The sequence below is a fragment of the Panicum virgatum genome, chromosome 2N, assembly GCF_016808335.1.
Source record: "Panicum virgatum strain AP13 chromosome 2N, P.virgatum_v5, whole genome shotgun sequence".
Lineage (NCBI taxonomy): Eukaryota > Viridiplantae > Streptophyta > Magnoliopsida > Poales > Poaceae > Panicum > Panicum virgatum.
This window is the reverse complement of record NC_053146.1, coordinates 67,982,968-68,006,278: the sequence shown is the minus strand read 5'-3', so window position 1 is coordinate 68,006,278 and position 23,311 is coordinate 67,982,968. Positions and strand designations below refer to the sequence as shown.

General features: G+C 48.2%; 4 protein-coding genes and 1 long non-coding RNA gene across 8 annotated transcripts; 3 read left to right on the top strand and 2 right to left on the bottom strand.

Moving 5' to 3' along the window:
* The first annotated feature begins 5,403 nt into the window (after positions 1 to 5,403).
* Positions 5,404 to 6,516, top strand: LOC120662084 (uncharacterized protein At5g39865-like). The gene has a single exon (XM_039941173.1). It carries the CDS (start codon positions 5,582 to 5,584, stop codon positions 6,212 to 6,214), a length of 633 nt encoding a protein of 210 aa, XP_039797107.1. The 5' UTR covers positions 5,404 to 5,581; the 3' UTR covers positions 6,215 to 6,516.
* Positions 6,517 to 10,118: 3,602 nt separating this feature from the next.
* LOC120662080 (E3 ubiquitin-protein ligase DIS1-like) lies at positions 10,119 to 14,993 on the bottom strand. Of its 3 annotated transcripts, XM_039941168.1 has the most exons (5): positions 14,914 to 14,993; positions 14,234 to 14,321; positions 12,063 to 12,287; positions 11,257 to 11,643; positions 10,119 to 10,771 (listed from the first exon to the last, which is right to left on the bottom strand). In XM_039941168.1, the coding sequence occupies exons 2-5, from the start codon at positions 14,312 to 14,314 to the stop codon at positions 10,451 to 10,453; spliced, it is 1,014 nt and encodes a 337-aa protein (XP_039797102.1). In that variant the 5' UTR covers positions 14,315 to 14,321; positions 14,914 to 14,993; the 3' UTR covers positions 10,119 to 10,450. The 3 variants fall into 3 exon arrangements, with proteins under 3 accessions (XP_039797102.1, XP_039797104.1, XP_039797103.1); XM_039941170.1 differs by lacking the exons at positions 14,234 to 14,321; positions 14,914 to 14,993 and adding an exon at positions 13,779 to 13,999; XM_039941169.1 differs by lacking the exons at positions 14,234 to 14,321; positions 14,914 to 14,993 and adding an exon at positions 12,900 to 13,347.
* A 91-nt stretch (positions 14,994 to 15,084) lies between these two features.
* On the bottom strand, positions 15,085 to 17,813 carry LOC120662081 (F-box protein SKIP5-like). Of its 2 annotated transcripts, none has more exons than XM_039941171.1 (5): positions 17,542 to 17,813; positions 16,570 to 16,683; positions 16,418 to 16,496; positions 16,226 to 16,284; positions 15,085 to 15,640 (listed from the first exon to the last, which is right to left on the bottom strand). In XM_039941171.1, the coding sequence occupies exons 1-5, from the start codon at positions 17,766 to 17,768 to the stop codon at positions 15,295 to 15,297; spliced, it is 825 nt and encodes a 274-aa protein (XP_039797105.1). In that variant the 5' UTR covers positions 17,769 to 17,813; the 3' UTR covers positions 15,085 to 15,294. The 2 variants fall into 2 exon arrangements, with proteins under 2 accessions (XP_039797105.1, XP_039797106.1); XM_039941172.1 differs by having other exon boundaries at positions 16,570 to 16,714; positions 17,542 to 17,791.
* A 730-nt stretch (positions 17,814 to 18,543) lies between these two features.
* Positions 18,544 to 20,216, top strand: LOC120662082. The gene is made up of 2 exons (XR_005670181.1): positions 18,544 to 18,897; positions 19,995 to 20,216. It is a non-coding gene; the product is annotated as an uncharacterized LOC120662082 (long non-coding RNA).
* A 957-nt stretch (positions 20,217 to 21,173) lies between these two features.
* LOC120662079 (annexin D3-like) lies at positions 21,174 to 22,977 on the top strand. The gene is made up of 6 exons (XM_039941167.1): positions 21,174 to 21,357; positions 21,502 to 21,665; positions 21,763 to 21,990; positions 22,073 to 22,285; positions 22,358 to 22,447; positions 22,539 to 22,977. Exons 1-6 carry the CDS (start codon positions 21,231 to 21,233, stop codon positions 22,740 to 22,742), a joined length of 1,026 nt encoding a protein of 341 aa, XP_039797101.1. The 5' UTR covers positions 21,174 to 21,230; the 3' UTR covers positions 22,743 to 22,977.
* Positions 22,978 to 23,311: the final 334 nt, after the last annotated feature.

The following is a 23,311-nucleotide window of genomic DNA, read 5'->3' as shown; positions in this document are numbered from 1 at the left end:
TTTTAGATGCGGCTAGGATATTTCTAGTGTTGTATGATGTAACTTTTGAAATTTGAGAAAATTCCTTGTATGACACTAGAAGATAGCTTAATTCCTTCTTTGACTCTGAAAAAATTTCGGTGCCTCATATAACCATGAATTTTAGTTTCGTTCCTCCAACAACACTGCCGTCCATTTCATCTCATGTTTCTGTGAGTCTCCCTTGAAACCATGTCAGAAAAGAACTGAAAGGCATGGCGGCCGCCGGGTCCGCGACAGGCAAGGGTGCGGAGGCCAGAGGCACGACGGCCAGGGGCTTGGTGGCTGCTGAGCGGTGGCAGGGTGGGGCGGACGGCTGCCCGGCCTGCCCCTCGGGCGCGGTGAGCGGGGGCTCCGCCATCCTGCCGGCAGGCAGGGGTGTGGCGTCCAGGGCCGTGGAGCCGCGGGGCAAATGAGAAGAAAACTGACGCTAGGGGCAAATTCTGCTGATCATGAGGCTTCTTTCTGCTTTCAGGGACAAATTGGTCTTTTCACAGTCCACATTACGGCGTTTGGGCAACAAACTGACGGCAGTGTTATTGGAGCAAAACTAAAATTCATGGTCATAAGAGGCACCGAAATTTTTTTAGGGTCAATGAAGGAATTAAGCTATCTTCTGGTGTCATACAAGAAATTTTCTCTTGAAGACTGTAGCAGATGCTATATAATGCGCTGCCAATTAATTTTTTCTGGTCAAGTTACAAATATATAGCTCTACTTCGGGCATCTGTTTTGAAATCTCTGATGCGCAAGTTGGATGTCTTGGTGACTTCGCGTCATCATTTATCTGTACCACGCGAACATACACTCATTTTTATCTTGTTTGAGCTCCTTCAGCATTCAAGGAACCTCGGTGAATGATCCATCTCTCGGTGCTGCTCTGTAGGCTACTCCTGCAGCTTTTTTCTAGTAGAACATTTTCCATAACAGAAGATTGTATAAAGGGATCCTTCGATGTGAGGTTTCGGAACTTGGAATGGCATAAATGAATAAAGGGATGTGTTGAATGTGTTCTCATCTACGCACGCCGACGTGTCTGAGCGCACCAAATGCAACTGTGACCTGAGCTGAGCACGCTCGCAGCTCGCTCCACCCTCGCCGCCACCGTTGACATTCGATCGTTGTCACCTATACTTTTTTAATACAATTCACATGGGGATACCCCCGACCATTCAAGAAAAAAAAAACTCAGGTTTCATGGTACGCCGGCCATCGCCTCCTCCCGGTGAGCTGGGAGACGGCGAGGGAGGCCAGTTAGGAGAGCCGAGGTAGCCGGGACCCCGGCGGCGTCGAGCCCAACCGCCGCGATCATGTTGCTCGTAGTCGTAGCGCTCTCAATCGGAAAACTGGAGGATGCGGCGCCGCGCGGTGGCCAATGCAACGTGCAAGGGCGCCGGGCCGGAGGCTGCAGCAGAGGTCGATGTGGAGGAGCCGAGGAGGAGCAGAGCAGGGCAGACACTACTGGCGGCGGCTGGGGTCCAGAGCCAATGAGCCATGGACCCATGGTGCCGGCGACGGCGCGCTCGCATACTTCTCCGCGCCACGGCAGGGGGCAGCAGGCGTGGCGACGTCGTCCGTCTGCTCGGGCCTGCGGCCTGCGCAAAGCCTCCGGCTCTGTCTCACCGCTTAGTACTCTGCACGCCAGCCACCATGTCGCCGGACTTCTCAGCTGCCGTCTCTTCAGCTCTGGCCACGGTGCCACACACCGGCAGCCGGAGACCGTGCACCCGTTTTGGATTGCCATAGACAATGAGCCAACTCGCCGCTCAACACAGTCTGAGGCCTCCACTGAAACTTTAACTGGTGATGCTTGAACTATCGGTACACAGCATCCCCTACTGCTCCATTTCTACACCAGCCACTGCTCATCTAAAAACAGGATCAACCACTTCTTTCCTCGAGTAATTAAATTGGTTATTTGGCATATCATAATACAGTTACAAAAGAATGAATAATCGTTTTCCTAATTAAATTCGTAAATCCAACTGGGAGATATTTAGATGCCGAAGCGGCCAGCACAACATGATAGAACTAGAGAGATATTTATGCCATGTCCATGAGACCATGACTTGTCATCGTCTGCTTGTTGCGAGCGTTGAGAAGGACCCGCTTGTGCTGGGTTGGTATGGTTCATATGGATCGGCAATGATCATGTGCATTGTACGAGCAGCGAGAGGCAATGCCTGTTGTGTTCAGAGACACAAGGCGATCGGAAGCTCCAGATCCATGTCTACGGTGAGGTAACACGACGTTGAAGACTCATGAACTGATGGAGACCGAACAAATAATAGAACTAGGCAGGCAGGCATGGGCGCGCCATGGTCCATGGTTCCGACAACAGTGCGGCGGAGAGCTATGGAAGAGCATGGCTCAACCGATTGATGCGCCACTGGAATCTTCATCAGTATATATGATTGTGTAACCTATTGCCGCTCCTTGATCTGAAACTCTGAATGGCCCGATTGCCATCTTCGACGAACAATAATTGGCATCTCTTTTTTCCCTTCTGGGGACCGGCTCCTGATTAGTGATAGTTCATCTCTCTGGAAGAAAAAAAACATCCTGAGAACAGATTGGATTCCTTGTCAGATTGTCTCTCTGAGTCGATTAGCCTGCAGACGCACAGAGCTGGTGTGTTACTGTCGAATTGTTTGTCGGTAGCATGTATGTGCAATTGCGCATGGTATCTGAATCTCACATCACTCGTACTTTGTATGGTTCAGCAGGTTGCGTTTCTGCCTCTGAAATCTGAACAGCATCAGGAGAATAGTCACAGTCTGCACTCTGCAAGACCAATCATAGAGAACAGTGCCTTCTAGGGGACCAGATGTAACTTCAGACTGAAGATTAGTGGAAAGAAAGCATATACTAGGTGTCTCATCTAGACAACTCAATTCATGCATTACCTACCACTTGATACGAATGACCCATTACCTGCATCTTTCGTGTTGCTGTTGCCCTCTTGATTCAAACAGCTACTTTCGGTTTCTGTAGCTTTGCTTACAAGACATGCTGCAATTTGTGCCAAACCCCTAGCTTACTCCTTTTCAATCTTTTTCTTCTCCCTACGGGACAGAATGTTTTCCACCTTTATTGCTTTCTATCTGGAATTTGATGAAGACGTAGAAGACCTTGAAAGAACTTTTCAGAGTTTAGACCCTTGCATTCGCCATTGAACTTTTCACTCGTTGACGTAAAATTTGTTATTCTTGTTGCAAAAGTCATCTGTGACACATTTTCAACATAGTATGCTAGTACCAATGTATTGCTTAAAAGTCCAAGGTGGTAATGATAGAAAAGGTCTGTTTCCCTGGGCCGTAAAAGGTAAAGTCTTATTACTGCATCTCCCCAACCGAAAATCGAAAGTGCAAGATAGTAATGGCTGAAAAGTTCTCACACTGTCAAGGCAATCCCCAATGGCCGCGTATACTAAATGAACGAGATTTCAGCCTCTATAAGCTGTTGATCGAGTTTTGTTAATTATGATGAATAGCTTAACAGAAACAAGTGAGTCCAGGAATTTTCCTCGACGTTGTTACAAAGTTTTGAGATTCAGATATGATTTGATACAGTGAGCGGGGAGCAACAAAAGTGTCCTAGTTTTGATCGTGACGGAGCTGTAGGTGTTGCATGTCATCGTCGGGAGGGCCTGTAGCTCCGAGTCGTCGCGAGCCGAGCTTTGGCTGACCGCCGGCGATGGTGCGCGCAGCACTAAGGTGGCGCGGTGAGGGAGACAGGTAGCCAGTGAGGTTCTAGAGTGGTGTGAAGGAGCTTGCAGAGGGGTTGCTGGCGCCGGTTTCACCGTAGCTCGGCATGGCGTCGTAGCCCGTACGTCGCCGGTTATGGTGCCGCCGCGGAAGAGACATAGAGAGTGTTGACTAGGCAAGTAGCGCCACGTGGACGGGTGACGTGGCCTAAAACCGGAGTGAATTCGGCTTAGGGGGTATCTTGTCCGGCTTTGACAGTTCAGTGATGCAAAATGTCTGGTTTTACAGTTTGAGGTTGAAAATCAGACAAACGTGATAGTTGGGGGTCAAAATATGGACTTTTCACTCAAAACTATAACGAGTGCAACCGCGTGAAACGACCGAATCAACGATAGTCCATAAAAAAACGACAGGCCAAAGATCGCGTTCAATTGTTTTTACAAAAAAGAAAAGAACATCTTCTGCATCTGGTGACAGCTGCATATTTTATGCAAGTTTTTGCAGTCGTCGTCGACTCATCGCTCGTGTGTTTAGTCTTTCAGTTCGCTCTCTTCTGAATTCTGTATGTAGCACACCTTCCACGTTGAAATTTCAGATATTCTCTCTTTTCCCCCCATTTGGTTCTGGTATTCTTCTGTAAAGTAATGGATATAGTCTTGTCAACTTGTTTAAGCAAAAACAAGTAATTAAATTTAAATTTCTGTTTGTCCATTACTCACTTCCTATTACAGAGAGACATGAAGCTCCAACGGCCAACGATGCACCATCAAATCCATGTTAGTACTAACACGCAATGCATTAATCGATAATGGAGTGGCATTGATCAACAACAGCTAGGATGCCAGATGATTTGGGCCCAAAAAAGCAAGAACTTATGAAGTTGGATGCATCCATGTTGGTCCATTGTCCAGGACCGTGGTATGTTCCCTTGAACAGTTTATGCTCTCCAGCATTTGCAAAATGGTGTGGGGATAGTATGCTTGTCAAGCTGTAGACACATGCAGACATACTACATGCAGCTTTAATAGTAAATTGAAGTGTCATCTGCCATGGACCTGATGGCATTTCTGGACATGGTTCAGCCGTCTATTCATGCCTGTACATCTATATTTGTAAACTGTCATAATGTTTCAGTGTCCAATTAGAGTTCCAATAATTTTCTAAAGTGCTTTTTTGTAAGACCTAAAATACTGAATTCAAAACGAAATATAATCTAAGCCATGTCTGTTCTATTTGTATAGCAGCAATTTGTGGTTCACATAAAAAACAAAGAAATAAAAAGAAGATGAAGGAAATGGCAGCCTCACGCTCAGCTGAATGGCAACACGTTCAGGAACCTGCCTCTGCCGGTTTGTTCAAGTCAGTACTTCACCCAGCCTGCCTATAACGGGTCCAGCTCCAACACACAAAGCCCAGTGAGATTAACAAACCACCGAAAAAAGAAACCATTTTCTTCAGAATTAAGCAACACAAACAGAAGAAGGTTATTAGTTATTGCCATCACAACGCTAAACAACCTCTAACTCCTAATTAGTTAATGATTAATCACTAGTTCCAGTGCTAACCATTTAATCACCGCCTAATTACCTTGCTAATCACCAAACCAACACCAAGAAAAAACGAAAAAGAACGGCCGTCAAAATTCTCACCACCACAAGAAAATATAAATAAGCCTCCGATACCCCCACCTTCCCCACCGGCGAATTCCATTTCTCGCTTCGCTTGCTTCCACAACTCGCTTTCTTCATCTTCCCCCTCTCTTTCCTCGCCTCTCGGTAACCGCCGTAGCCCAGAACCTGACCTCACCTTCTCCTACGGCGGCGCCGGCGGCTGGTTCTGCGCCGGCGTCGCGTGAGATGGAAGACTGCGGCGGCGTCGCGGCCGGAGTCGTCGGCGGGGGGAGCTGCGGCAAGAAGCCGTTCCTGCTGGCGCGGTCGCTGACGTATCACCACCATCAGGGGCACCGGCCGGCGGCGGCGTCGTCGGCCAAGTGGCGGCGGCACCAGCTCGCGGACGAGCCGCGCGCGCAGCGGCCGCAGGCGGTGGTGCTCTACACGACGTCGCTGCGGGGCGTGCGGCGCACGTTCACGGACTGCTCCGCGGTGCGCGCCATCCTGCGGGGGTTCCGCGTCGCCGTCGACGAGCGGGACGTGTCCATGGATGCCTCCTTCCGCAGGGAGCTCCAGGCGCTGCTCGCCGTGCGCGGCCGCGCCTTCTCTCTCCCGCAGCTGCTAATCGGCGGCCGCCTCGTCGGCGGCGGGGACGAGGTGCGGCACCTGCACGAGACCGGTCAGCTCCGGCGGCTCCTCGACGGCGCCGCGGGCCAAGACCCGGCCTTCGTCTGCGACGCCTGCGGCGGTGTCCGCTTCGTCCCCTGCACCGGCTGCGGCGGCAGCCGCAAGGTCTTCGTCGAGGAGGAGGACCGCGTCGTCCGCTGCGGCGAGTGCAATGAGAACGGATTGGTACGCTGCGCTAACTGCTGTTCTTGATCGCCAACAGACACGATCGTCCATTCGCGCTGCTAATTGAATGATTAGAGGTTGTAGAATCAACAAAAAAGAAAGAGCCTGGCGTGGGAATTGTGTGTATCCGATTATTTTGAAGATCGGATTTGCTTCTCATGGAGAACGAGGACATGTTGTTCTTGACTCCTTGCTGCAAAATTGCCATATGGTGATGGTGATTCGAGAATAAGAACCGGGCTTTTATATATGTATATGATGTACTTATGAAAGATTGACACTGTTGTTAGTGCAATTAATGTAAATACTAAAGTTTGGGGGGTGCTCAATTGCTTCGTTTCTTGTCTAGTTCTTGGTTTTGCTCTCGTCTTTCCTGCTAAACCAGTTGGCGGAACTAAGAGAGAATTTGAGAAAGACATTTTTCATTCTGAAATCTGAATAGTAGGTGGCCCTACATGTGTGCAACTCGAAACAACTGTCATTTGTAGATTATCCAACTACTAGTATATTTTTAGACAGGAATCGATCCAACTATGCTAACTTAAGTCTCTTTTTTTCTTTCTTCTGCAATAACTAACATAAAGATCCTTAACTGTTATCATGTTGTCCTTCAACTCTTTTTCTGTCTTAGGGCCAGCTTTTCGGTTCTTTATATGGTAGGGCACTAATCTTGAATGAATGTAACTTCGCGGCAGCAGCTCTGGCATGAAATCATTAGGATTCTTTTATCAGTTATCAGTTCATTCAGAAGAGCTTTTTGATTGGCACAACTGGGAGTTTATTGTTTCTTTGATAGTTAGTTCTGAAGGTGGTGGTCTGTCAACATAAAATTTCTTTTGCTTATGATAAGGACATGTAACAAGGGAAACTTATGTGCCTGTGCGATGTGTATGTTCACTGATTCGTTTGTCCCCTGGCCAGAACCGAAAAAGGGTCAAATCTGGTTACTCTGCATTTTTTTTTTTAAACGAACACACTCGACAAGTGTGTTTCTATCGATATAGCAGAAAAAATACAAGGATATAGCCCTGGGAGACCATAACCAGGAAAAGAGAGAAAAAACACACAATCACAACGCCAGCGGGTTGGATTGGGTCATCAACACGCGCCAAATACAATTCCACTCAAAAAACTCTAGCTGGTCGGATTGGGATATCGACACAAGCCACACAACACGTCTCCAAGAGACGCATGTCCGGTCGGATTAGGACGTCAACACGGACGATATCACACCTCTGGGGCCGCGGCTGACAACCTTCTCCACCTCTAGTAGCCATCGTCGAGCACAGCCCCGCACTGAAAGGGAATCAAGAAAAACAGACCGCGCCGCACCAAAGAAGGCCACCGCTATGCGGGACCCACCGCCGAAGTGCCGCTGCAACACCACACACCAACCAACAAGGTGAAACCACCGGATTAGGACCAAACACAGGCTGTCTCGCAATCGACACCACGACACACAATGCGCGGGGCCCCGCCACATCCGCCGTTGGACTCCACCTCACTCGTCGCCTCGCCTCACGTGGGGGCCTCGCCACGCCCGCCTCAGCACTCCGAGTCACAAATCCGTCTACAAAGTCGCTGCCAGGATGAAGAATAGTGTTGCCCTGTTCCCAAGAACCCTACGAGAAACAGACGAGCCGCGCCCTCCGGAGGACAGCATCACGTTGCACCACCCACGCATACAGCCGCCGTCATCATGTCAGCAAAACAAGTTGTCGTTCGCGCCGTCTTTCGACGATGTACCGCATTGGAGTCGCTGAGCGATGCAGAGCAGACCGCTGCAAACCAAGTCTTCCCACGGTGTCGATGCTGCGAGCGCCGTCCTCCGACGCAGTCCCACACCGCACTGGCAATTGCCAAGCAACGCCAGCCGCCGTGGTCCACTACAAGCAGCAAGAGCCGACACTTGTGCAAAGCCCCCTACCCGCCGGCGTAAGTTTGGCCACAGCCACGAAGGCACAGCAAGCCCCTTCGAGCCAACCATCTGCATCCGCCGCCTTGCCGCGCCATCGGCAGAAGCCACCCATAGCCACGACGACCCGGCATTGCCACAGGCCGAGATGGGTCTCTGAAAACGACGCCTCCAAGGAGGTGACGACGCCGAAGGCGCCGCCATCGCTCGTCCTAGGTGGACAGGGCTTTCGCCCAGAGAACCCATGCAACGGGGATGAGGCTACTAGATGGCGCCCCCAACAGGGAGAACGACGCCCTCGGACGCTGTCGCCATCGCCGCCGGCAGGAATGCCGGCAAGGCTTTCGCCCGGAGAATCCTATCCACAGCACGCACTCAGCCCCGCGATCCGAAGCCGCAGCCATGGAGGCCCTCCTGGGTGCAGCGCCGCCGCAGTGCCCAAGCCACGGCCACCAAACTGCCGCACATCCCCGCGCACGGCCATGCCGCAGACCCGCCGACGCACAGCCGCTCCGACCCGAATCCGGCCGCCTCCTTGACGCCAGCGCGCGACCCCCGCAGGTAGATCCGGCGCACGGCGCACCGCATCTCCTCTTGTGCCCCGTGCACCGTAGTTCCTCCTGCACACGGTCGGCGCCGGTGCACAGCCACCTCCTGCCGTGCAGCACCCACCTCGCCGTCCACCGCCGAGCGCCACCGCGCCAGCCCGCTGGGCGACGTCCACCTCCGCGCGCGGCCACTGGCGCTAGGGGCAAGCCCCCAGCGAGCGGCCAAGCCGGCGCCACCGCGGACCCACGCCATCCACCGCCCACGCACAGGCCCCGCCGCCACCCGCGCCGCGCGCGCGCCCGCGCTCCTCACCGGCAGTAGATCCGTCATCGAGGCCACCGGATCCGGCGGCGGGAGCCTCGGATCCGGCCTCGCCAGCCCCGAGGCGAGACGGTTCCCTCCTCTCGCAGCGGCCGCGCCTCCATTGACCGAGAAATTTAGAATTGAAAAGTTGAAGGCCTATGGAGTTGGTAAGGCGCAACCTTGTGTGATGCACTCTAAAATCAGCTTGCAGGCACATGAATCTCTTTTTGTTCTTTTCATTTCCATGAGGGTGCTACTCTGTCAGAGAAATTCCTCAACAGATAAACTTGAGAAAAAAACAGCTTTATACAGCAATGTCAATCTGATGGAATCTGTTCCACGGTTGAACAACATGTGATACGCGTCAGGAATTTGTCGATAGTCCAAAGGGCTAACCTGATCTGAAGCTTCCACCCACTCGTGCGACCTCGTCCCCGGGTTCACGCCGTGGGCGAGGATCACAGGATATGCTGGTGCGCGTGCCCAGGTCAGGCCGTAGCGGAGTCTTGCCGTGCAGGTCGGCACGTCCTTCCCGGCGCCCCAGGTAGCTCGAGCCGAGACCGGGAGCGCGCGTTAGCCGGGGTCACGAAGCGCGAGCTTGCCGCCGCGGTTGCGGCCGTCGCCCGTCGCCACGGGCTTTTTAGCTCGCCGGGAGCCACAGGCCACGGTTGGGCTGTCGCAGGCGAGCACGGCGACCGCGACCGGACTGGACTGCCTCGTGCCTCCGTTTCCAGGGACAGCAACGCGAGGGCTCAGGGACTCTGCTGGAATCCGGGTCTGCATCGGCATCCCACGCACGGACACGGTTCCATGAAAAAGTTTATTGTCTGTACACGACGCCTCTTGCACATGTTGACAAGTTTGGCATGCACCTGTTCCCGGGGCGCCCTCCTTTACTTCTGACGGGACTCGGTGTAACCTCTGAGGTCAGCGCTGGGCAAGTCACGGATCCTTATTTCTGATCCTCAGACCTCTTGTTTTGCTTCTGAATCCGCATTCCAGGTTGCCCAGCGTCTGAATCTCAGACAGCGTGCACGTCGACAATCTCTCAATCAATCCCGCATTCAGATCCTTCAGCACTTGAGAAACACGAAGTTAGGAAGTGGGAAGCCATCTTCTTTTAGTACGGGAGCCAGTAACTTCGGTGATTACTCTCAGATCTCATCAGCATGAAAAACTTGGCTGCTGTTCTCGTTCATCCCCGGAATCCAGAAACAATGGTGGTCTGACATAGAAGAGTCTCATACAGAGAAAAACCAAGCTAGATCATTTACATTTCACGAGTCGCCATCAGATTCCCCCACCGCGCAGCCATGGTCAACTCTAGACTCTAAGAGAGGTTCAGAGCAAAGAGAGACTTGCCTTTGGTTCTACATCAGCTACTAGTACAGTCTACAAGATTACCAACTCCTAAGTTCTTAGTCTGATTAATTCATCATGGATCCATGCTTCATTGGCATCAAGGAGAGAAACTCCACGCATTTACCTGTTGCAGTTCATTGCTCCTTCCAGATCCTCCCAGTGACCCGCAGCTTCAGCTCCTTCCTGTCACCACCAGAGAAGAAAAGGGCCATGCTCCGCTGGATGATGAGCCCGTCATAGCTGTCCCGGACCTTCCTGTGGCTGTCTCTGATGCTTCGAGGGACGCCTTGCCATGTCATCTTACGACCACTGCCTCCAACCTCCAGGCTGTAGCTGTAATTCTTAGCTTCAGCATCGTCGCCCATGAAGCGGAGGAAGGCAATGTAGACAGGTGCCATGCCCAGCTGGAATGCCTCGAAATGCAGACAGAAATACTGGCCAAAGCAGCTGAAAACCTGGAGGATGATTCTGTGATTAGCTACTGCATAATGGGTTACTATGGAAAAGAAAAGCACGAGATGGGCCTTGAAAGGTAGTACAATCATCATATTCTACTACCACTACCACCCAAACAAGCGCTAAGCTCATGATGTCAAGCGACAAGCATTCACTTTCCATCAGTAGTTAGTATCATGAGTAGTTGATGGAAAGCATGCACTATTGCACTTGAGTACCGTGACTAATGGGTACTGATAAATGTGTGCTTGATTGAACAAAAGAAAAGGAAACCGAATTTAAAACTAAGAACCAGACTGATAGGCATCTACATATATACAAGATTATCCAAGAGATTCAGGTCAATCAGAATCTCATGTTACAAACAACGGCATCCCAGCAGCATGAACTTACCAAGAAAGATCCAGATCAATCAGTATATGTAAAAGATTGCACAAACAACTATGTGCCAGGATTGTAAAGTACAGAGTTTGATGAGAATTACCGTGAGCATCCAGGTGGCATTCTCAACTTCATGAGGATTTGATTTGACATAACGATGATTGAAAGTGCTTCCATTGTGCATGTCAACCTTATGGTCATCTTTCAAGTGATTTACTAGATATGGAATGTCACCAGCAACTGTGCATTCAGATCCAGCATACGGACAAGTATAGGGTCTGTATTGGCATTGTGATTCATGTTTCAGCTTGCAATAATAAGGGTATATGCCCAAGCAACCGAAGTTCTGGTACTTGCATGGAAGCTCTAGCGATGCAGCTACCTTCTCCAGAGCAAGACATCTTATGTTACCCAGTTCATGCCTGCATGTTGGGCAGCGATTATGAACCCTTGGCTTGCATCCAGAACACAGAGTATGTCCGTTGGAGCACTGCACAAACACATTTGAATTCTTAACGAATAAGCATACAAGTCCAACTTCCTATTAGGACTCTATATGCAGTTAGACTCTAATATTATGGACCCTATAAAATGTCCAAGAAAAGACATTTGGAAAGAAACAAACTGCATGATATCAGAGACAATGTGGAAAATAAAAAAGGGACAATTGCAATGTCTACACTTTATTTCAAACAGTGACTAATTGGCTAATGTTCACAGTTGCTTCGTAAAAGGTAATTCAAAAGGAGAGCATATTCACAAAATCTCAACCCTGCCTAAGCTGCAAATTCCCAATATTTGTATGTACTGACATACATGGGGTATGGTATGTTGGAAGCATAGAACAAAGACAAAATATCACAAGTAAATGCTACTAAAATGTAATTGAAGTTCAGTGAGAAACTGTACCTGATGAATTGGAGGATACATGGCACTCAAACACACAGGGCATTCCAGTAGCTCACGCACATTACCATAACTTGTCACATTTGGTTTCGGTGAATGCTGGATATGTTCACCAACGAGCTCAGTGACATCCAACATCTCCTCATTCTTTGGAGGATCAATAACCTCAGCATGGCTATCATCAATATAAGTAACTGATGCCATGGGGACGCCTACAGGTACAGAATCCTATTTGGAGGAAAAAAAGTGAGCAGGAGAAAGATTTTAAGCAAACAAGTCAACAATAAAGATATTTAAAAATTAGAAGAAAAATTTTCATCCACAGAAGCATTTTAATATAATAAGCGATAAATAATTGCCTAATCAAAACACATAACCTTCCTGCTGTGCCCACAATACTACATTTGGTAGTCCCCAAGGGAATCATGATATAATTGGACAACACTTCAAGAGTACTGTAAAAGCTAAGCCCTAAGGAATCATAACATAGTTGACCAAACATAAAGGTTTTATAAGAGACCGTATTAACAAAATGGAAATCATGAGCACTTCATGGGCTTGGACCTTACATGAAGCTTTGAAACTTTGACCCAACAAAACGGTAATTAAAAAGCAAGAATTTCAAAAGAAACAGTTTAACCGGGAAGAACTCATATTCTCCAAACATGATCAGATATCTGTTACTACTACATACAGGAATTATTTATTGCAGTTTGAATACATATTTGAATCAATTTCTCAGTGTAGGTACTAGCTAAACCTGCATCTTGCTCACAGGAGAAATACAAGAGAAAACTACACTAATAATCCATAGCCATGAGCTCAGTTAGAAACCTGTACCAATGCAGAAACTCCCATATATAGCAAAGGACAGTAAAGCTTTGCTTGCCAGTTAATCTAGGCCCCATTCACTCACTGAATTAACCAGAAGACCGCAGTTCTAAGGAGCACGAAGATGTAACGGATGGAAAGTTGGTGGTTGAGGCAAATTATGGAGTGGTAGAGAATGAGAAGGAAAAGGGTGCCACGCTGCCACTTCCATCAACCTCCACTACACCTTGTATTGCTCCAAAAGCAGAAGACCGGCAACTTCTTACAGTTGCAATGAACACCCCCAAAGAGAATTGCTAGAAAAACGCAGATCCCTAATAATTGCCCATTGACAGACCCCTTGAATTTTGGCAGTGGGCATACAGAAATAGTGGACCAGCCAAATTATGGCAACATGTTGCCAGAAAGATAATGGCATCATAACTCAGATTAGAAAACGAACACATCATGACTGGCCTGAACCTAAAAGGTTCCATGAAACCGTAGGAACATGAAAACGATGATCTACTTCTAGATGAGTTTATGTGTCTACCAAAGAAAAAGAAAAGGATCAACTCCAGTGTAGTCTTTTAGAAACAAAAAAAAAGTCTCACATGCATAAGTCATAGGCTAAAACTAAGAAAAGAATCCCAATAACAGAGTTTCTCAGATGATTTAGCGTTTAGGCTAATCTATGCAAACACTGAAACACCTAAGGGGGGAATCAGTTTTAACCAACAAACCCCGCATCTAGACATAACTAGGAAAAATTCCCCCAAACAGATGAGCTAAAACCCTAATCCACATCCACGGCGCACGCTCTAGGCGCCCGCACCCCGATCTCGCGCTAACATTGAACAAATTGAACAAGAACCGCAGGAGCATTGCTAAGTGAGAACAATGCATCACCTCAGAGGGTAGCCGCGATCGGAGCAGGATCCCAGAGGCCAGAGCAGAGGATTCGATCTCCTGGCGGCGGCTGGGCTTTGGCGTGATGCCGCTATGGCTGTCTGGAAGGAGAAGGGCTCGAGAGTCGAGAGAGAGGAGGCAACGGCGTTCGAATTACAGAGCGCTACCCTCTCTCTTCCCCCGAACTCAGAGACAGAAAGTTACGGGTGTCTTCTGTTACCTCCTCGGGTTTGGAAGCAGGGATTTATTTTTTAATTTTGGGTGCTACTATTCATAAATACAGTATGTGGGGGAACAGGGAAAATGTGGGCCTGCCTGAGCAAAACCATTTATTTCATTTTCTAGATTTTTAAAATGTCATGAAGACACTTGTGATAGTAAATTTTCAAGGATATAATAGAAAAAACATATTTACTGAGGAATATAATAGAAAAAATGAAAGCTCAGAGCTTTACATCTTTTGCAGTGACGGTACTGAAAGTGGACATCCAGCTTTGGCAGTTCTGAAGACAAGTCAGCTTTAGCATAGTGGACATCCAGAGACTGAAAAAGCAAAGAACAACGGGAATTCGAATTACCCAATCAAGCATGCCGTTCCAAGAAAGAAGAAACAACAGGAACGGATTGTTTCCCCAGAGGTTACACGTGAACATGCACAGTAAAATTTTCCAAATGGTCCAGTGGCCTGAGACAACCGTTGCAACTTGATTTGAATTGATACTGTCAATAACCCCGCATGTTTCTATATTGAAAGACACGACTCACTAGAACGGATCCACCTCACTCTTCTTTTTTACTCCGCTAATTAGCCCTGCTTTACCTTGTTTCAGGAAGCGGTAACAAAGGACAATTGACAGCACACATTTACCAGCTTGGGGCCACCTCTTCCACCTATCGGACCAAGAACAGGACAGAGGCCTGTGTACAGCCTAAGTAATTATGCATTTATGACCAACAGTAACTAATCAACATGGACTTCAATTGCAACTGTTTCAGGCAGGGGAAATTGAAATGTGTTCTGTCAGCCCTTGTCCCCAGGATCAACAATGAATCACCCAACGCCTTCATATCACATGTACAATATACAGAGAGATCTACAGAACTTCACTGTAAATCTCAGTACACCAGTACGTACCTGGTTTCTCGCTTGGACAATCAGCAACGCAATAGGACAAGTTAACAACAGCTACATGAGGTAGAATTTGCACGGTGAACAGACTGGTCCCCAACGGCGTCCTTCCTTCAAATAACGCCATCCACCGCGCAAGACATAAAAATTACAACCATCCAAATCAATAATCTGTGCTGCCGATCCGAAAACTAAGGAAAATTTAATCAATGACAACTGTGAATTTGTACACTACACCAAACTTCCAAACAGCAACAAGTTTCTTGTGGAAACGAACATCAAGGCAGTTACCATAAGTTACAGCAAAGAGGAATACAAGGGTGAGTTTACCAGACTAGGATGACACATACAGGAATTCAACAGCTTATTGCTAGTGTACAGCATTATTTACTTTTCTCCTACTTCGAACCAAAAGAAAACAGAACTCCGGGAATAGATGGCCCGCACATGCTGCAGTGTGAGCGTTCCGTTCGTCCTGACAGCCTTCGCACCCCCTTCAATCCGGGTGCGAACAACGGTTACACCATGCCCTTGCTCCTTGAGGGATGGGAATGAATTATACTCTATTGCTGTGCTGATTATTGGAAAGGACAGATAGTCCAAAGGGTTCTGCTCACACTGCAGCAAACACTCCTGAATAGTCAATTTACCGCTTCGATGCAGCAAGCAGCATCCAAGCTCTGCTCTAATAGTCAAATTTGCAATCTTGCATGTTGATAGGAACTCCAGTGCACTGTTTGATAGGCCAATCAAAGAAGAGTCATAAAAAAAAAACTAGGTAAGATCGAGATATTAAAATGAGAATTTCAACATAACAAAAACCATCTGACAGCTCGCAAATTCACCAGTTTCTGAAGGGAACAAAATTTACATCACCACCTCTATTCGATGGAAAAAGACAAGATCAACAGACTGCACTCTCAACTAAGGCAGAGAAAAACTACTGAGGTTCAAATATAGCTCAACTAGTATCATGAGGCAAGCATATAACAACAAATCATGGTACATTTCACTTTCCACAACTGCAGCACCACATAAATCATGAATGTATAGATTCGGTTATATTATGCTGATGATTGTGCCCTTTAGTATAATAAGCAAACCTAGCCACCATGCTGCTGATGTAAATCTACAGGAAGCCTCATAGTCATTGCCTTTCTAAGCTGTACTAAAGGTGAAACTCACAATCAATTTACAGTAAGTTAAGAAACATGACAGTAGTAAATCTTCTAAAAGATGGCCACCGTATTGCCACTATGAAATGATTAGGAAGCAGCAGCAGTAGACAAGAAAAATAGCAAAAGAGAAATGAGCTTACTTGTCGGAGCCACGTGAACAGGTTAATACAGTGTCATCGGGAAGTTCACCCCCGCCAATCTGATGGAAGCAAAATGGGTTCATAGCACCCACAAAAAAAAGTTGGTGTTTAGTGCAGAAAGCATTCGTCAGATCAAATCTCTGTTGATATCTTCACTCTCCAGGGCTCAGAAACATGACAGGTAAAACTTACGATGCAAATAGGCTTCTTTATTTGGATGTTACATGCAATATGAGTACCACCAGCCGCAATAAGAATGGTGTCACCAGGCCTTCAACAAGGTATGGAGATCAGACATAAGATCCTCTATTCAAATGAAAACTCAGAGAGAGAGATAGACAGACCTAGCAGCAGAAACAGCGGCCTCAAGATTCGGATAAACTCCAGGCTCCATCACATCTCTGATTGGCCTCTCAACACGCAACCATAGCCGAGGATGGCATGCAAGGAAGCGCCATCTGTGGCAAACGAGGGCGGTGTTATACCTATCTGCAGGTTCAACAATGCAATTGCTAAAAGAAGTTCATTTTAAATTACATCAAGAGTGACATAAAAAATATATCACATGGATCACCACAGCTAAAAGGTGGATATTCAAAGTTCAAACATAGAAACTTTCCATGACTTTTAATACAGTTCAAATCATTCGAGTTGTGAACCCAGAAAAATTCCACAGTAATGGTTCACCTAGTGCTATGCTAAGTTAGTAACTATCTAAAACTCCATCTTCAAGGAGATTGCCTGAGAGAAAGCTAAATTCCTTATCATCTGACAAAAGCTACATGTAACCAGAACAAGGCAGTAAGACAGCATGTGGCAAGAGGAACAAACACCAAAATCCCCTCGATGTTTAGATATATGGTATGGCATAACCAAATCAACATTTCTCAAAATTCAAATTTGCACAGCAAGGGAGATCTTTTTCATGAACACCTACACGATAAACCATGGGAACGTGTATCATGCATTACCCGAAACCACATTGTTGTTTGCATAGCTGCACCCAACTGGGGCCTGGGGGCATAAGATTACATCGATTCAAGTTAACAGCGCAAGCATCTATAGAGATTTTTCATCCTGACGCACCAAACTACTATCCAGTTCAACAGGTCTCCCCAAAATCCGATCTCTATTTCCACGCAAAACAAAGTAGGTCAAAATCAAGTTTTGACCCGTTCCCATTCACATCCGCCCGATTCGGCAATCCCACGACGAATTGGGTAAATAAAATGAGTTCCCAGCAGTCACAGATTAGCCACTCAGTTATTTCTCCAAGGAAGGCGGGGGAAGCGTAAAATTAGAAGAGCGAATCGAACCTGGAATCGGGCTGAGGAAGCTGAAGATGTGCATGAGGCAGCCGTCGTCCAGGCTGTTCACCGGGGAAATCAGCTCCTCCACCGCCGGCACGGCTGCGCGCCGGCGCTTCCCCATTGCTTCCTCCTAATCCCCTTCTCCCCTCCCCGGCACTAGGCTGCGGCTTTGCGGCGCCGGCCGTGACCGAGAAGGGTGTAGGTCGGCGACGGCGTGAGCACGGGATACGCATCACAGATTTTTCCCCTACCGGTGGCCCCACCTGTCATAGGAAACAACTTCGGGGCCCTGTCGCTCACGGCAAACCACGTCGCCCTTTTTCTCGGGCTATACTAGCTTTGCGTTGGCCCGGCCCAAGAATATTTAGAGCCCATATACATTACCCGGGCCAAAACTAGGCTAGCAAGCCCAGGCCAAAAATCTAACTGAAAAAGGCCTGTGACGAGTACTTGCCTTTTTCTTTTCTTTTTTCGTTTGTCGTAGGGCCGTGAATGGTTCAGAGTTCAGAAAAGAAAAGGACAATTGAAGAAAGTTGAAACGGAAATGGAGATACCAACACATTGCTTTAAACCTTTCAAGGCGTTGTGCTCCATTTATTTTGTTGATCCCTTTAATAAACGTATTACCAACAGTGGGCTTGTAGCCTCTATATCTCTTCCTGACGATTCGTGGCCAATTCTCTCGCCTCTCGTCGTGCCACGTCATCGGGCGGAATCCCGGCCGTCGATCCAGCAACGAACGGCCACGAGCGCTCGCGGCGGGTGGTCGCGGCCTCGCATCCCCAGCTTGCTTCAGCAAGGGCGCCACGGCCAGCTCGTCGGGTCGGCCCAAACTCCTCACGCCGCCTTCGACCGGTCCGCCTCGCGGGCGTGGTGAGCTGGGTCGGCCGGCGGCGTGTGCTTCTCCCCTTCCTCGTAGCTTTGCCGGCGCCCGAAGCTGCTGCTGCTGGTGCCGCTGCCGGCATGACCACCGAGCGCGGATCCGGCCGCCACCACCCTGCTCCGCGCGGATCCGGCCGCCACCGCCCTCCCCCGCGCCGCGCAGGCGCGTGCGCCGCTCTATCCGCCGGCCTGGAGCACGGCCGGAGGGAGCACGGAGCAGGGGAGAGCCAGGCCGAGCACGGCACACGCCGCCGCCTCCGTCGGCACCCGGGCCTCCGCCAGGACCATCAAGCCGACCCACGCCGACGCCGGGGTTCAGGAGACCGGGCCGAGCCGCTGTCTCATCATCCAGCAGCACGCGGGTGGCTTGTCCCCGTCCCCGCGCTCCTCGTCGCTACCGGCGGAGACAAAGAAGAACACCAATCGAGCCCTCCGAAGCAACGCACCGGCAACGAAGAAGAAGAAGAATCGAATCAGCAGGTATGATAAACACCTCTATCTTCCCCATCTATTTATCTCCAAAAATCCATTTTCTGCGGCACCTTTCTGCCCATCCACGCACCCACCGCCGCCGCCAGCTTACCTGCCGGAGCGAAGGGGCCTGAACTCGCGCTCCCCCCTCTCCCCGTGCTCGCTCGCTCGGCACGCGGCGGTAGCAGCGCCCACTACCCCCGCCCGCGGCGGCGGTGTCCATCCCTGCCCCAGGAGCTGTCTGACGAGGCCGGCAGCATGAGTTCAGGCCTCAAGAAGATTTATGCGCTGGAGTGAAGCTGCCGCCGAGTAGTGCACGGAAGTAGGAGCTCCCGATTAGCCTGGTTACGATTCACGCACCAGAAAAAAAGATTAGATCATCCCCTTCCATGCGGCCATGCCTTTCACCCTCCACTAATCAGAGTCAGACACGAATGAGGCCTGGACTGCGGATTATAGCAGCCGACTCTAGCTAGCATGTTGAAATAGAGCACATTAGAACCCAAATTTGAATGAGAAAATGGGAGAGATAGCAGTAAGACTGGGGGAGTAGCATAGAGATGGCATAGTTCAAGATTTGCAATTGCCGAAGATCAATTTGAGCACTGGCAGTTACTATCCTGTATAGAACAGAGGGATAATATAAGGGAGATGAAAGAACAGCGAAGAGTGACGTACTAATGTGTGCATAAAGTACAACGACAAAGAAAACCAATTTTTTAAAAATGAAAAAAAAGGAAGACAGCAACCTATTAGCACACCCATCACTACTACCAAAAACTAGCTTCTCAGATTAACATAATGTGTAGTATAATGATTTTTGTTATGAATAAAAACTCCAATCAGTGCACCAACTAATTCTTGGCTGCTACCTCTAAATCTAAGCACGCTGCCATAAAATGGGAAAGCCCCTCTAACCAGCAGCAACAGATGTATTGAACATTAAAAAAAAAACTCCCAGCTTTTGCAAAGTAGATAATTTATACTACTTTTTTAACCATTGGTCTAATGTAATCATATAATCTACATGCTAATTAAAAAAATATTCATTGCCTTATCAATGTACTTGTAAGTTGAGTTCTTATTTGCGTCTATCATCAATCCAGGTTATGATACCTGTAACCCAGATTTACTCGGTATGGAGGATGCGTTAGCTACAGCTAAACCTTAGTCATCTGATCACCAACCTCTTCTGCCGAATGAAGGAGCTCGGGCTGTTACCAATAAAGTAGACAGTGAAGTTCACCCGAACGATATTTGGAATTGATTATTTCGATGTTCCTAAATTTTCTTAACTCCTTATTTATGTTAGCCTTAATGCTAAACAAGAGAAGCGTGCAGGTTGCCAAGAGCAGGCCAACAGATTGGATTTCAGGATTTCCAATTACAAATAGACGTTTGAAGGTTAGGATCATCATATGCCACATGAAGTGTGTACATCTCTACTGTGGTTATAACCTTTTGAATCCATGTCCGGTCCAGATTATAAAGAATAATGACCTTCAACTGGTTCTGGAACTTTTGGAACGGTATATAATGGTAAATAGAGAGGCACTGATGCTGCAATAAAAATAATCAATGACAGATGTTTTGCTGGGAAACCATCTGAGCAAGAAAAGATGGTTCTTTCTCATACTTCCTGATCTTTGTTTTTTGTTATGCTTGTCTGCATATTGATGGACTTCTGGAATGAAGCATCTATCCTTGCGGATCTGCATCACCCAAATGTTGTCGCGCTTTATGGTGTTGTTCATAATTTGGCTGCAGCCCTGCATTAAAACCTGCTTGCAAGACTTGGAGCAAAGATTCCTTGCAAATTCCATACCAAAGAGAACTATTCTAGGCGATGACAGCTACTCCACAGAATAAGTTTCTATCATAAAAAAAAATCTCAGCTGCAAAGATGAGTTCTCTTTTGCATATACACAATTTGGAAAATGTAAGTTATAGTTACGTTGCATAATTGATTTATCTTCAGCCACAATCAGATCACCGAAGTTCACTTTCTATATAAAGATCGAGGAAGGGGCCCCTCAGGCGCGGCAATGCCGTGCCATCTTTCTAGTTATTTATGATTTGTTGCCATGCTGCTATATGTATGTATCTTTATGAGACTTTTGCTAAAGCTTAAATAACAATGCAAGATTATATTCGCATGTGGTAATGAGCCCTAAAACAAGTTTAGACGTGAGAAAACTTAATGTGTAAGGAAGCATGTTCCACGATACTTTAATCGTCTACGTAGCAGCATATGCGAATAAAGTTATGCTGATCTGTGTACTTCAGTTTTATTCCGATTTCTCTTGATCAGTGATGTAACTATAAATCCGATCCCCACTTACATGCTCGCTGCGCACCTTTTCACCACCATTGCCGTTGAAGGATCGGCAGCCATGTCCACCGTCGCGGTGCCGAGCCTGCCGCCGACGGCCTCCGAGGACGCCGAGAGCTTGAGGAAGGCGCTCCAAGGCAATGCATAGCATCTCGCAGCCAAGCCATGACCACCGCCTCGATTTTTATTTTCCGTTGCTGCTTTCATCTTGTCAGTTTCCTTCCGTTGTTGCATTGCAACGCTGACGAGGCGACCTCGATCTCTTCCATTGATATGCACAGGATGGCGAGCGGACAAGGCTTCTTTGATCGGGATCCTGTGCCGGCGGACGGCGTCGCAGCGGGCGGCGATACGGCGCGCCTACGCCTTCCTCTACCGGGAGCCCCTGCTCAACTGCTTCCGCTACAAGCTCTCGCGACACCACCTCCTCTCCGTCGATTTCTGGGTGCTCCGATCCCTCCGTTCACTCGCCATGATAACACTTGCGCGCGGTTACCTGCAAACAATGCAAGTTGAATTTTGTTTTCGTTTTGTCGGTCCAGAAAGCGCTGATCTTGTGGACGATGGATCCGGCTGAAAGAGACGCAAATCTGGTGCACGAGGCGGTGAAGAAGAAGGATGAAATCTACATCCTGGTGCTGATCGAAGTGTCGTGCGCGTCCACCCCAGATCATCTGATGGCCGTCAGGGACATCTACCGGAAACTATTCAGTTGCTCCATCGAAGAAGATGTCGCATCTTCTCCTGCGCTCCAAGAACCTCTGAAGAAGGTAAATTCCTCGGAGGTGCTGTACTTTCACCAGAAATTCAGAAAAAGGACTAGGCTTCGAGCATCGTTGTTCTCTTCTGCAGATGCTGGTGAGCCTTGTGAGCTCCTACCGCTACGCCGGAGAGCATGTCGACATGGACGTGGCCAAGCTGGAGGCGGCTCAGCTGTCAGAAGCCATCAGAGAGAAGCAACTGCAGAGAGACGAGGTCGTACGGATCATCAGCACTCGCAGCAAGTCTCAGCTCAGAGCGACGTTTCAACAGTACAAGGAGGATCATGGAACAGACATAGGCGAGGTACGATCAGATTACTGAATTGGATCAAAAATCTAAATCTTCAGTTGTTCATTCTCGCGTCCGTCCATTCAGGATATCAACGGGCAATGCAGCAGCCAGTTCGGCAGGATGCTGAAGAGCGCCGTCTGGTGCTTGACCTCACCTGAGAAGCACTTCGCACAGGTAGACCGAACAAGCTGGGACTCGAGCAGATGCAGAACCTCCAAGGAAATGTGTGGCATGGACACCCAGTGCGTGCTCTCTTGTTTTACAGGTGATCAGGTACTCCATCTTGGGGCTGGGGACGTACGAGGACTTGCTCACCAGGGTAATCGTGTCGCGGGCGGAGATTGACATGAAGCAGATCAAGCAGGAGTACAAGGCGAGGTACAAGAGCGCCGTGACCCTCGACGTCGCCGGCGACACCTCCTTCGGCTATAGGGACATGTTGCTGGCCTTGGTAGGGAGTGAGGACTGACAACTGGAGTGTCCCAACAGTCTACGCACCTCCTTCTTGAGCGCAAAAAAAAAAAAAGACTGGTCCTCAAATTTATTGGGTTGTGTCATTTAGCTCCTTTTGTTATCAAAATACAAATCTAGCTCTCAAACTTAGTTTCGGGTGAAACTAGATCTCTGTACTATCAAAATGCATTTTCACATTTTACCATTATACTTTATTGGTGGGGTGTTTAATATTACTAGGCAATTATGCTGGTGCGTTGCAATGGATAAAGTTGGTATAAATATCGAATACGTATGGTGCCCGCACATTAATTTGTAGGGATCTACGTAATTGAGTCGTAGATGGAGGGGTTGATCCAACTCACATGCGTAATGGACTAAGGCCCACCTATCAATGACACGAGGCAGACCAAATCAAAAATTTAGGTGAAAACCTTATATGTTTTAGAAATAGATCTAGATATATATAAATGAAATCCGAAGCTAAATTTAATGAGTAAGATATCATTCAAAAGTATAGGGAGTGACACAACATGACACATTTAACAAGTTTAAGGATCGGCTATACATTTTACTAAAACTAGG

What these genes read in the sequence shown, in the direction of transcription:
- LOC120662080 (XM_039941168.1), bottom strand. Translation starts at nt 14,314, where the DNA reads ATGTCCACTATGCTAAAGCTGACTTGTCTTCAGAACTGCCAAAGCTGG. An exon ending in TGTATCCTCCAATTCATCAG is followed by an intron (nt 11,644 to 12,062) that starts GTACAGTTTCTC and finishes GTGTTTGTGCAG; the next exon opens with TGCTCCAACGGACATACTCT. An exon ending in ATGCCACCTGGATGCTCACG is followed by an intron (nt 10,772 to 11,256) that starts GTAATTCTCATC and finishes ATCATCCTCCAG; the next exon opens with GTTTTCAGCTGCTTTGGCCA.
- LOC120662081 (XM_039941171.1), bottom strand. Translation starts at nt 17,768, where the DNA reads ATGCGTATCCCGTGCTCACGCCGTCGCCGACCTACACCCTTCTCGGTC. An exon ending in CTTCCTCAGCCCGATTCCAG is followed by an intron (nt 16,684 to 17,541) that starts GTTCGATTCGCT and finishes CGTTTGCCACAG; the next exon opens with ATGGCGCTTCCTTGCATGCC. An exon ending in GCCGCTGTTTCTGCTGCTAG is followed by an intron (nt 16,497 to 16,569) that starts GTCTGTCTATCT and finishes ACCTTGTTGAAG; the next exon opens with GCCTGGTGACACCATTCTTA.
- LOC120662079 (XM_039941167.1), top strand. Translation starts at nt 21,231, where the DNA reads ATGCTCGCTGCGCACCTTTTCACCACCATTGCCGTTGAAGGATCGGCA. An exon ending in CTTGAGGAAGGCGCTCCAAG is followed by an intron (nt 21,358 to 21,501) that starts GCAATGCATAGC and finishes TGATATGCACAG; the next exon opens with GATGGCGAGCGGACAAGGCT. An exon ending in CTGAGAAGCACTTCGCACAG is followed by an intron (nt 22,448 to 22,538) that starts GTAGACCGAACA and finishes CTTGTTTTACAG; the next exon opens with GTGATCAGGTACTCCATCTT.
- LOC120662084 (XM_039941173.1), top strand. Translation starts at nt 5,582, where the DNA reads ATGGAAGACTGCGGCGGCGTCGCGGCCGGAGTCGTCGGCGGGGGGAGC.